Raw genomic sequence first — 13,836 nt, forward strand, 5'->3', positions numbered from 1 at the left:
GTAGTGTGAGTTTATCTTGGTATTTTATGTTGTACTAAGTGGTTTCTTTACTGACAAGTGAATCATGCTACTTTTTTATTATGAAAATACTTGTAGATAAATGACAGATTTTGAGAACTTTTACAAAAACATTGAATTAATGAAAATTTTATTTATTTATTTATTTTTCTTAAATTGTATAATTTAGCCTTATGAGTAGATACTTTTAAAGGTTAAAGTGTGTCTTCAAATGGGTAAAAGAGAGAAGTCTACAGCAAAATGGGCATTGGGGAAAGATAAATCGGTGAAACTAATTCCATTGGCTCCTTCATGTAAGCAGCTCCTCAAAGACACAGTGACAACCTTCATAATAGGTCTATGTGTTTTACAACTGCCTGGGTTCCTAAAGTTTTAAAAGTTTGTGATGGACTTTAAGGTATGATTATAAATGTTCTTTATTCCTGCATGTAAAGAGACAATTTATTTGGTCAGGAATGAAAGTCAAAGTTTAAGCATCTCAGGATTACAAATAGACAGTTGTAGCCATGAAGTGTTATTTCTTCCTCTTTTAAGCTGTACATGAGATAATGATAAAGGTTTACTAATTTTTGTCAAACTTTGTTGATCTGATTTCTAAATCTGATTCTTTACAAATCAGACTTGAACCTTTAAACAGACAATCTAATCTCCTTAGCAGTGTGAGATATTTATAGTGTTCACATTTAAAACTTGCAATATATAATGCAGTTTTCTGTTACTGCAAATAAATTTACAATCACCATCTGAAATCTATTCAAATGCACAGCTTCTTTAAGATTCTGTGTGAAATGAGAACTTCGCAAACTTTTCTGTGACTAATCTGCAAAAAAAAGAACAGTTGCAGACAGTTGAGGATTTATGGGAGCTTACTGAAGTTAAATATTGTGAAATTCCAATGCATAGATTGTTTCTGATGTAACTTTTTTATATGCACTGTGTTGTGTTTAATAATCATAATATTTGATTATAATAGGTCTTGAAAGTCGAGGTTTTGCACTGAAAGGTGGATGTCCTGCAGTTTTCAGATGCATCCTGGTACAACACATGTTCTCTTGAACATGGAATCTCTTCCATGTTCAAGAGATTCCTGTTGATGACCTATTTATTTATTTATTTATTGCTTAACATTACTTTATTTATTACTTAACAAAGAATTCACACTGGTCCCCAGTCATCCCCAAGATTCCATGTCCAGGATTTTCAGGACATGGAAATCCTAAATGCTTCAGTAGAAGGGAACTGGACTTCTTTTGTTGCTTGAATACATTTTGTCTCTCATCTTTTTCAGTTCAGAAGAGTCATTTTGGATAAGATTACAAAGAGCATACCCAATAGATGTTAGTATGTTGGAATTAACACCCCTGATCAACACATGCGTGTTGAATTCCCCTATGGGGGATCTAAGGATGCATCAGGACTTAAAATCAGCCCAGCTCCAGTGTTTGCCTGCAGCATAGAGGGAGCCTGAACATGTTTGAGCCTGAGTGAAGAAGTTATCTGAGGAGAAACACGGGACTACTGTGCTTGAAATGATCCAAGAGTTGCTAGCAAGGCTACTATTACATGCTTATCTATCACTGTGTCACCCGGAGTTACGCACACTGACTTTTATTGGAACAGTTTTGGTTGAGGAGACGCAACCAAAAACCCCTGCATGGTTTGGTGAGATGGGAGCAGGGAGCAGATCTGTGAATCACCTAAGCATCCCTCTCCCAATCTCTCTATCTCTTTCCCTTCTACCCCACAGACAGACTTCTCTCCCTCATCGACAAGCGCTTACTTTTTTCTTTTAGCTTTTCTCCTAGTTTCCTCTTACTGTTTCTCTTTCATCCTTTGCTCATTTTTTTCAGTCCCAATCTCTACAACCCCTCCTCACCCCCCACCTTCCTCCACTCTCCACCCTCCTCCCACCTCCCCGTCTCCCCCCTCGTCTCCTCAGAGCTCCTCCGCATTAGCAGTCAGCTCCACTCCTTGGCGTACTTTGTTTTTCAACCGTGGTAGAGACCAAGTGAGGGAGGCTGTGAGATACAGAGAGAGCGAAAGAGCATCATTTACACAGTCATCTACGCCAGGCACACTCCCCCCTTTTCTTTCTTCCCCTCCTCCTCCTTACAGTTGCTGCTCACGATGCCAAACATTTTATGTGTTATTTAGTCATGCCTGACTTTATCAAATTTAAAAAACATGCCAGTCATGGGTCCACCCTCCCCTGTTTCTTCCCCCTGCTGTCCCTCCACGCCCAGCCACTCACATCATCCACGTCTTAGACCCTAGAATCCGGGTCTGACCACAAAATCCTCTTGAGCCAGTGTCTTAGGGGACATTTCACTTCTAAATGAAGTTTTATTCCCAGGCTAGACCCTCCCAACACCCTCACCCCAGCCTCCAACCTCCACTGCCTCCTGACCAAGCAGCCACCCTGGGGGAAAGCGAGAGAGCATAATTCTAGGCAGCAGAGTGTTGACTCTAAGATGGATTATTATTGCTTGAAATCAGAGGCCATGTGCTGTTGGATAATGTGGCCATCCAATTTTTTTGTTTTGCACCGGTGTTCCAATAATGAAGATTTGAAGTGCGGCAAAATGGAGAAGAAGAGAGAGACCTGTTCCACTAGATGAGCAGGAAAATCCCAAAATGTTCACATTCACAGTGCCAAAATCAGGACTTAGACTGTTTTTGTTTTACTGATCTGGTGTAACTCAACTTATGTCAACTTAATGGAATTGATTTGAATTATTTTGTGTATCAGATTATTAGAAATGTTTCCCCTAATCTTTTTTTTAATTGTTTTTATCTGACATACTACCAATCGGATTCTAGCAGTTTGATTAGCTGGAATAATGCCACAATTTTAAGTAAGTTACTCTAAAAACATCCAACATAATCTAAAATCTTCTAAAAACAAACAAATAATAATAGCAAATTAAAAGTATTGAATAATTTTATAATAATTACATCTTTAGCATTTGTTTAATATCTTGATTTTGAGACGAAGACTCAAGCAAAACTATAGAGCACTTTTGAAATCTATCTGTAGTGCTACATGCTTATTCTGCAGAATTTTATCACCGGTTGCCTCACTGCTACTTTTAGTGCAACAAAAGCATATGAAGCTAATATTAGCTGGTTAATTAGATGGGTTCAGAGAGCTAGCCTGCAGCTGGCTGCTTATCAGATATACCATTCTGTAGCTTTGAACTGTACTTTTAAAACAATGTTACCTTAATAAGAGTGATAGGTGGCGCTCTTTTAGCTTCTGTGCCATGGCTACCCATGATTTTTGCAATCAGGAACAGAGAATCTTGAAAACACATTCATAATATTAGCAAACCTTTATTGTGTTAAATACAATCTAGGGCCCTTTGTAAGCTGTTTTTGAAATTGGGACTGCCTATTGGGATCACCACAGTTGGCTGGCCTAAATGTTTTAAGGATCGGAGATTGCCCAGAAAACTGCAGTCGGTGGAACAACAGTTATCTCCCTCCACCCCCCCACTATACAGACTGGTCACCCTGCAGATAATCATCTTAAACTACAGATTGTTTACTTGTTTAATGCATAGTTCATTGCATGGTGGTCAAATGTGCAGAAGGAAGGACAACAATTATCCAAGAAATGTGATTCTCTTTGCTCCATACAGCTCAGGAGGGACCTCAGGTCCTTCCTGCACTTTAATTAGCATCTCATCAATAGTACTTTCAACAATAAAAATGACACAAATTAATATTTTTGTGAAATCATAACTTTTCCCAACATTTGTTAATTTTTTTTTATTTTTTGCATTTTTTAAGTGATGTCACTGTTTCAATCTAAGGTACATTTCTAACTGCAGAAGTTCTCTGATGGGAACTCTTGTTTGAGAATGTTTAATTGCATTTTGTTTTATCCTATTTGATTCTAAATAATGTGAAAGTTGCATTTCTCATGTTTACATTGCAATTATATCAGGAACGTCAGACATCTGTTATGTATAAAATGTTTTCTTTATTTCTGCTTATAGATGTGTAGGAATCAATTTAGGATGGAATATGATTCATCATTCCTCTTATCTAAGAATCAGTGTACAGCCTGAGTTTCATAACATCGTTGCCCTTTTAGTGCGCAAATATATTATATCCAACTTGAAATGTAAATCAAATTTAAGACATGTCTGCTGGGATTTGCATATGTGGGGGCAATAATAGTTTGCAGGCGGAAGAGAAAAGTATCAGCTCAGGATGGAGCAGATACCACTTCCGATTCCCTGTGCATTTGATAAGTAGCTGCCCTTAAGCAAGTCAATTTGCTGAAGTGGAACTGCCCGGTGATGTTTGGATGAAGCAGGTGTTTGCAGAGCTGCTCTCAGGTGTGTGTGTGTAGCACAGTGTGTAGCTTATAGCTAGAGAGAAATAAGAGCAACAGAAGTAGGCTCTTTAAGAATATGCTGCCAAGATGTTATTCTTGGTTCTGGACATCTGCTCAACAAGTAACTGAAACTGCAACATTGAGGTCTGCAGTCACAAGTGGAGGCTGCAGGTTTTCTTCCAAGTGAAAGCTGTTCGATGCAGATGCTCTCTGTGGGTGGTGTGCAGATGACTAATCTACATATTTAGTTGTGCAACAAAAACAATGTTTTAGATTCTGAGTAAATTGTCTTGTCTTCTAGTTTTAGCTGTTTTCTTACTTTACTAACAAATACTTTAATTCTTTAAATGTCCTAATTGATTAATTGGAGATCATTAAATCACCATCAGCTGCAGTTTATCTCTACAGTTACAGTGATCATGTTTGGCAGAGTAATACTTTGTCACCGTATTCTAAGATTAAAATTTCTCGCTTTTTAAACTGAGGATGTAGAACTAAGATTTAAAGTTTAGCATACCCCAGTTTATGTCTGTGATAACTTAAGACTTTTTTCTGGCATCACTCCCAAACTGTTAGTTGGGATGTTTAAAAGTTATAATTAAAAGTTGTTATGGGGACTTTACCCCAAGACACTTTGGAAATTATACCAAACTTCCTTACAGGGCCTGGTGTCAAGGTAAAATGTGTCATTGTTCCGCCTCGTGACCAGTAGGCTAAAGAAGTGGGCCTCTGTGTGATATCATATTTATACCCCGGAGAAAAAGAAATGCATTATTGATTAGAAAGTCCAGAAGATGTGGTCAAGTACTTAATAAATAAATGCATTTAATTGTTAGGGTTGTCAACAATTGATTTTTTTTTTAAAGTGCTAATTTTGTAATGATGATTTTTTTTTTCTGCAACTGTATAAATGTGAGAAGTTGAATTTTATTTTAAAAATTCAGCGTGACTTCATGCTGTTGCTATAAAAGATACATTTTCTTGTAAGTTTTTTTAAGCAGCGGGAAGGTGAATTTATGTTGGCAGCACTATTTTAAGGCAGTTGTTAAACGATGATTTTACTTTTTAATTTCTGTTTTGCTGTTCGTCAAGTCTTGTATGATTTTATTTTTTAAAAATGCACATGCCTTACTTTGCCTAAACTTATTGTGCTTCTGGACCTCTTTTCTGTTCATTTTGGCAGAGAGAGAACATGTGACCTCATTTAGGGTTCTTTGTGAGGAGATATAGAGGAATTTTCGATTATGTTGTCAAGGTAGAGGGACGGTGAGACATAGCTTTTGAAACCCCTCTTTAAGCTACTTATTCAGATGTAATTTTTTTTATTCTCTTCACAAAATAACTTATTCACAAAAAAACAATCCTAATATATTCTTTATTAAAAAGTCAAATTTGAAAGACTTGTAGAATACACCCACATTTTCAGAAGTTGGTTTCTGGCAGGACTTTACAACACATCCATAGAGTGGAGTAGCATGAATACTGTATCATCTGTGCTTCTCCTTGAAGCCATAGCTAGCTCAGGAAAGCTAGAACCAGACAAAGCCTGAGGACTATAAACCACTGAATACAGTCTCTCCCTCTCTGACTCCTCCTCTGGTTTTCATCATGCAGCCTGCTCATTGTCTCTTCAGGCTTCTGCAGAAAGTTTGCACTGCAGAAACTGTCTGTCTCAATAAGTCAGTTTAACACTACACTAAGTCGTGGAATCTTATTATCCTAAAAAACCTGTTGGGGGGGGAAGAAATCTTTTTTGCATTTTTCCAGGCAGTCTTACTCACTTGAAGATTATGTCAAATGTGAACTATACATGTTACACAGATAGCCTTTTCTGGGAGAGTGATATACTGAAACGTTTACTGTTTAAGGACAAATCTTTAAATATCAAGGGTTGTGAATTATTTGGACTTTAACTTATGGATGGGAAGATTTATTTATTACACTTAGAGAGAAAATAAGACATCCAAAACCTTTTCTGTCTTTTTGGCAAGGTAGATTGAATTATAACAATGTATCAATTTGCAAACATTTATAAAAATCAATATCACTAAAGAATGTTTGGACGCTAACTTTGGTTTGCTGGAATATTTTAAGTGGAATGCATTTATTGCTTTGCATGCAAATATATGTGACTAGTTGGATGGACTATTACTGCCAGTATCGATTTAGTGGCAGAAATGCTGAAGCTTATTTCAATAACAGCAACAATATCCAAATAGTTTCTGCTGAATTGAACGCTCACATTTCCATCCGACCTCAATTAGAAGGTCATTTTTTTTCATGATTATATATTTAAATTTACAATCATTGTGAAGTTTCATCAGGACTCACCTTTTTATGTTCTGATTAAAAGCAGCCAAGCAGCAGACCTAATAACTATGCTGCTCCTATGATTGTCAGTGACATACAGTAGATGATGTCATACAATAAACACAAAATACCGTTTTAAGTCATTGGAATACCTGGTCTGTTCCTGTCTTCTTAAAGCTTTTAATGGATTCCTCATATTTACAATTTAATCTGAAACCATAACAGAATAAAGTGATTTTCTTTGATAACCACAACTACTAGTTAGCTTGTTAGTTTTTTGCCTTTAGCAGCTTTTCATTTTGTACTTATTTTAAGGTATGGCAATTTTATGGCAATAAGGTAATATTGAATACATTAGGATATTTATTCCAGTAACTCACTTCACCAAGTGAAACACATTATATAACATAACTACACACAGACTGTTTTCAGCCTTTATTTTTCTTAATTATGATTGTTTTCTTTATACAGCGAATGAAAACACAACATTTAAAATCAAATACTACATTATACCAATAAAAACATGTTTAATACACAAATGGGAGTTTAAAACCACCTAATAAACAAACCTCATCAAAACACACATTCAAATTTATGAATGTGTTTTATGTTTTTATGCATCATATTTATTAAATCTTATTTTTGTGATATATGTTGTAACTTAAAATAATATTTATTTTCAACAATGTACATGCTTTGCTGTTTGTTTTTTGAATAGAATCTGAACAAAATTCACAAATTCTTACATACTAGCTAGTATATAAATTATTTCACATTCCTCCTGAAAGTCAAAAAAAACAGACAGATAGCGCTCTTATTACGGTTTGTGTGCTGAGCCAGGAGGCAATTAGTCTAGCCTAAAATATCTCCAAGAAGCAGGAAATAGGTTGGTTCTGTCCAAAGTGCAAACCAGTCTCTCTGAAGTTTTGTAATGATCTCCCTTTATCTCATTTGTTTAACCTGATAACACAAAGGTGTTGTGCAAAAATAATAGGTTGATTTTGAGCTCCAGTCCTGGCACGCATCCAGGCCAGCTACCTCCCTCCTGCTGTTTCCAGTTTTTAATGCAGAGTCAAACTAATTGTCTCTCTGCTTCGGCTCAGAACTTCAAAACAAGCTGAAGAGGCGCTTAAAGGAATCACCAAATGATTCCTTTAAGGTTCAGAAAGCAAAGCAGTTTAAGTAACAAAGAGAGGGTTTTCTATTGACAAATGCATTTAACAGGATACAAACCCGATACTGTTTACTTACATGTGCATTCAAGGTGTACCTGTAAGATTATTACAAGTAAAGATAATTTTGGTATGAATTAAATAAATACATTTTAAATCATATATTTACCACTCTGTATCATAAACCTAAGTAAACATCCAAATCTACAATGATATGGGTTGAGATCAGTACATTCTCATGTGTTTGAATGGCCCAGTCAAAGTCCAGGTTTAAATCCAGTAGACAGTCTTTGGCACTTGTGTGAAGGAATAGAAGATTTCAGCCAGGCTAACTGAGCTTGAGCTATTTCACAAAGAAAATGGAGAAAACTTTCAGTGTGCGAATGTGCAAAGTTATTAGATACATACCCCAAAAGATATACTGCTGTAATTACAGTGATTGAAGGTTCTACAAAGTTTTCACTCAGGAAGGGTTCAATGCATTTATGCACCACAACTTTCGTTTTTATCATAAAGTTTTAACACATGTTTAATTTTTTCTCACTTTAAAGCTAAGCACTACTTTATATTGCTTTGTTACATAAAATTACAATAAAATACATTTTGGTAGGGGTGCTGTGGTGGCGCAGGGGCAAAGCATGACCCACGTTGAGGCCTTAGTCCTTGTAGCGGTGGTTGTAGGTTCGATTCCCGGCCTGGCGACGTTTGCCGCATGTCTTCCCCCTCTCTGATTACCCTGTTTCCTGTCAAACTACTTTCAAATAAAGGCCACTAGAGCCAACAAAACCTTTAAAGAAAAAAAATACATTTTGGTTAGTGGCTGTAACATGCTATTTAAAAGAAAAAAAATGTTGAAGTGGTTATTAATGTTTCCAAAAGACTGTGGCAACCTTTAACTAATAGACAAATAAATTCCTAGGCTGCTGTGGCAAAATCTCCCTGTTGGAATTTTACTGGTTAAATGAACAGCACAACACATGCAGAAGGATCCTTAAGCAAGATATTAAGCTACTTTAATAGACCTTATATTCCTATCAGTTGAGAAAAAAACCCTGCAAGTTTAGAGTAAAAATGAAGTAAATATACATGCAAATGGAGGATTTTGTTGGTGTGTAACAGCACCTTTTTGTTTGTCCATAAGTTGATCCTATCTTTCCCACATCATTTCATGTTTGGGCTCCTTCAGTATTCAGCATGTCTGTCCTCTCCTCTCTCTTCCCTGCAGCAATCGGCCGGACGTTGATACCCCGTTATTTCAGCACAGTGTTTGAGGGCGGCGTCACCGAGCTCCATTACATCCTGAAACACTCCAAGGAGTCCTTCCACAACTCCTGCATCACTCTGGACTGTGATCAGTGCACCATGGTCACCCAGCATGGGAAGCCAATGTTTACAAAGGTGACATCTGACCTTTGAGCTTCTCTCTCCATAAATAATTGATTGTGTGATATGATAATGGCCAGACAAGGTGTTAACGTGCTTAAAGATCAAACCCATTTAAACCCTTTGATTCCCTTTCTTCCTCTTTCTTTCATGCTGTCTCTGCTGTTTGAAGTAGCACTTGATGGTTTTACTGTCAAACACAGGAAGGTGCTTGTGTCTTTATCAAATAATACTTTTTAAAAAGCGGTTTCCTCTATTTTTAAATGCCTATTCTTGACCAAAGCAGAGCCAAATTGAGCTTTTTATGTCAGTTTATCCATAAGTGAATTTTATGATTATTCTGTCTCTTTATGATGAAATAAACTGTTTTATACATATCAAATGTAATAGTTCCATTGGGTAAAAAATATTAAAAACAGCCATAGAAAATAGGTATTTTTTAAATTTTTAACCATGCAAAGCATTGTTTTTAGCAGTGTAGTTATTTTTAAGTGAAATATTCTTTATATTTACTTTTCTGTCTTCTATCAGAAATTTGGCCATTCTGCCCTCTGGCATTTACAGTGCTAAAGACACAGACTGACTCTCAAGCCTGCAGGTACTCCAAAGGCAAAGCTATCAGGACCGGAGTAAGATGCCTGCAGAATGTGGTTTAGATTGTATTGTAACTGACACACAGATGGAAGCAAGCAAAAGGAGAGGAAACACTAATTGCACAGGTAAAATGATCCAAAGCAGACACAGAGGTCCTCTGAAAGCAATATGCTGTGCTCATCGGCTTTTGTCTTTGGGGACAGAATTCCCCTGTGAGGTGGAGTGAATATCTGCTCCTCCACGGTCTGATCCAGATGGCTCGCTGACTCTTGGTGTTCTTCTGCTGACTGTCTAAATGAATCTGAGGCCAGATACCTTGTCAGCGCCAAGCAGCTGAGCTAAAGGGATTCCATGTTCCCTCTACCATGAATCCTGAGCTGAAGTGCCAGACCAGATTGTTCTGACATTAAACGGCTGACATTAAAGGACCCTAAACATAATACACCCCTCTTGTTTTCAGAACTCGACAGTATGCACTCACTCACAGGTGTGTGTGTATGTGTCTGTTTGCGTGTGCGAGCCAGATAATTAACTTTTTAGTTGACCTCTCAAAGGCTGTGAGCCTATGAAGTGAATTAAAAAAAAAACCTTAGTTTTAACAAGCAACTTTTTTGGGAATAAAACATTGGACGGTGGATGTTAGTTTTGATCTCAAATTAGCTTAATTTGATTTTTATGGCTTTTTTTAATGCTTGACAGGTATTATGCCTTTTCTTGTATTAAAATGATACTGCATTGTGATTTATAAAAAACAAATAATATTCATAGACAAAATAAATAAACATGGATACGGTACATGTCCACGGAAGTTTAAACATAATCACATTTCAAAATGAAGGTAGATTTTATTTCAAAAATCTATCTTCAATTTTACTTTTTTTTTTTAAATTTCTATCCAGAAATGTATTCGTAATGTTTACCAGCTGTAGATATATATTGCCTCCTTTTCCTAATGCCTCTTCAGAAGTATTTCATGTTTGCTTTGCATTTCAGTATAGTAGCAGTAATCCAGTAATAAATTAACTTAATCGCAGACTAATTTGCAGACGCTTTGTCTGCACTAATGAAGATTCACTTGGTTTAATGTGGTTAAAGAAGGGCTACCACGGTATTGTAGTCTGATGTTTGATTAATTCAACTGATATTTATTTTGAGGGCTCTAATAAACCTTTTAAAGAGCTTTGGACTTTATGACCCAAATGGTCATTTTGGCAAGTCTTTAAAAGTTACTCAGCTAAATTAAGTTAAATTCTAATTAATAAAATAATTTTTCTGATTTCATTTGTTATGTGTGACAAAGAAATGATACAAATTTACCTGTGATTAAGGGTTAAAACATAATAAGGTAACTAATAATGTGTCATGTAATGACAGCTAATTTGGCAATAACTGCCTCAAAAACCACAGTATTAGCATTTTCACTAGCTAGATAAAGCTAGATTTTGCTCAAAGAAGCATTCTCAACTATCAGTCTTCTGACAGTTTCTAACCTATACCTGAGTTTATATATTTTTATTATTTAACACATATAATTACATCAACTTTACTGACCTCTGATCTCATACTTAACAAAATCCTAGAAGTATTTATGTAGGATTTGTTTTCAATAAAGGAAATATTATTGACCATTGAATTTTAACATTATTATGCTTTATTATCATTAAAATATTAATTTTATTCACTATTATTTCTTATTTTTATATAACGTTAAATGTTTGTAGCAAGATAAGAAACAATGTCACGACATGTTTAGTTATTCTGAAGGAGGTGAGCAGAACCTGCAAAATGGTGATTTTGTCTTATAAATCAGATACTTATAAATACTTTAGTTTTTCTTCTTTGTTTGAAACTTAGTTCAAGTTACTTTATAAGAACATTAACCGCAATAACTACAGCAACAAGGTGGAGCTTTAACCGTGGCTTACATCAACCTACAGCTGTCATTCCTAACATTTGCTTAATCATCATCATAACTGACTTCAATTTAATAGAACATTTATTTTAACTCTGTAGCAATGAGCATTATTTTTCAATCAATCATGCTCTTATTTTGAATGTGGCAGGTATTTACATGAATACATGTTTAGCTTCAATCAGGGGGAGAAAAACGGGCAATTTTTGTAGGCAAGGGTGGAGTGTCGGCATATGTGTAAACAAGTTTATACTTTAGTATAAGTGGAACGAGGGGAGCGCTTTTGTTATCATGTTAATAAATAAGAATGGAATGTGTCAAGTAATAGAAAAAGGAAATTTCTTTTCATGTTGTTGCTGTTTGAGTTTTCTCTGCTTTTTGTAAACAAGGCTTCTCGAAAGCAGCAGACCAAAAAAAGCTATAATATATTACAAGTGTCAGATATTAACCGTACAAAATGGGAGCAGAACAGGCTAGGCCCGGTCAACAAAAAGCTAAATTTGATGCTTGCAGCCCTGCTCTCTTTTCATCTTCACCTAAATTGGATGAGAAGAATTAATTCATTAGAAAAAAAAATTCCAATAACTGAGCGTGTTCTGTCTGAGCTCCCAGCAGCAGCGAGCCTGCAGCTCTGGAGGCCCGAATCTCAATCAGCTCTGCCTCGCCTCGCTTTCCCTCAAACACCACCACCACAGCACATCACCCCCACCGCCGCTTTGCTCATCCCCCTCCCCGCCTTGCCGGCTCGCTCATTCTTCCCTCGCTCTCTACTCCAATGCTCTCTCTCTCATCCCCCCTCTCTTTCCCTCTTCCTCCCCATCCCCGCTCCCTCGAGATGCACAGACACACACACATACCACACAGACACACACACCCGCATCCTTTATCCCTGGAGAAATCATCCCCAGCTCCCAACTCGTGCTCTTGCTCTGCCTCTGCCTCCTTCTCTCTCTCTCTCTGTGCCTGTATCTGTCTCTTTCTGCTCCTCCATCCGTCTTTCAAAAAGTCTAATTCTTTGCATATTTAAAAAAAAAATATTGTGGTATATTAAAAGTTGAGTTAGATTTCTGTTGTTTTACTTAAATGTTTTCAATGAGTTCTAAATGCACAGTTAGCATCAATTTAATTGGTTAGTCTGGGAATCCTGTAATGATCTGAGACAGAAACAAAAAACTTCACATATGGGTGCATTGTAACCCTTTCACCATTAACAGAAAATCAAAACAGCAAGAAATAACAAATGCAATGCAATGGATATCTTCTTATACTGGTAACATACTGGCCAATAGTTGGTGTTCTTGTAAATCCGCAGTAGTAGGGGTCTTGTCAAAATTATTTCACAGAGTGCATTTGCTGTTCAATTCGAATTTTACCCATCTAGTTGCACTTTTTTCTGTAGAATGCGACTTCAAATTATTGGTGGAAACACCGCTTAATCGCTGATATGTTTTGTCGAGCATATCTACAATATTCTAAAGAAGATGCACCTTGAGAAGCTGAATTAGTTAGGTGCAATGGTACTTCATATGCTACTTTGTGTTGTTTGTGAAGCAGCCAATCCAGAAAAAACATTCTTTTTCATGTTACTGATTGGTTTCAGAATTAAGGAAGACCATGAATGTTAGCTTCTGCGACAGTGCTAAAATGGTTTCCACTGTGCATAATGACTGAAGGTATATTGGATAATTGAACTATTAATTATCCCCATTTTGAGACCCCATTTTAAGATGGGATCTCAAGTATTTACAGGTTTTAGTTACTCACAGATGTTTGTAGTCAATACATTTTAGTAGTTTCCAAAAATGTGGAAGCCATTTTTGGTAACTACTAAAATGGCTTCCACAGTTACCAAATGTGGATCCATCGGATTACCTCTGGGATATAGTGACAGTGAAGATTAAATTATGGATGTCCAAATTGGTTGCTACTGTGGCATGCTGCCATGTCAATATCTTTACTGAATGTTTTTGAGACTTTGTCAGAATAAGGCCATAAATAATTAAGAGCATACTAAAGGTAAGAAGGGGGTTCATACCAGAACTAGTAAGGGTAGTGGGCAGAAAATACTGATATACCCCGTTATTAATCATCATCATTAGCTA

At 36.5% G+C, this 13,836-nt stretch overlaps 1 protein-coding gene across 5 annotated transcripts in view; it reads left to right on the forward strand.

Moving 5' to 3' along the window:
• ldb2a (LIM domain binding 2a) overlaps positions 1–13,836 on the forward strand; it is a 110,279-nt gene that overhangs the window by 52,042 nt on the left and 44,401 nt on the right. For all 5 annotated transcript variants that reach the window (XM_032555119.1, XM_032555123.1, XM_032555122.1 and 2 more), the window contains exon 3: positions 9,071–9,243. In XM_032555119.1, coding sequence (XP_032411010.1) covers positions 9,071–9,243 — 173 coding nt within the window. The remainder of the gene's footprint in view (positions 1–9,070; positions 9,244–13,836) is intronic.

Source organism: Xiphophorus hellerii, chromosome 23 (assembly GCF_003331165.1).
Source record: "Xiphophorus hellerii strain 12219 chromosome 23, Xiphophorus_hellerii-4.1, whole genome shotgun sequence".
Lineage (NCBI taxonomy): Eukaryota > Metazoa > Chordata > Actinopteri > Cyprinodontiformes > Poeciliidae > Xiphophorus > Xiphophorus hellerii.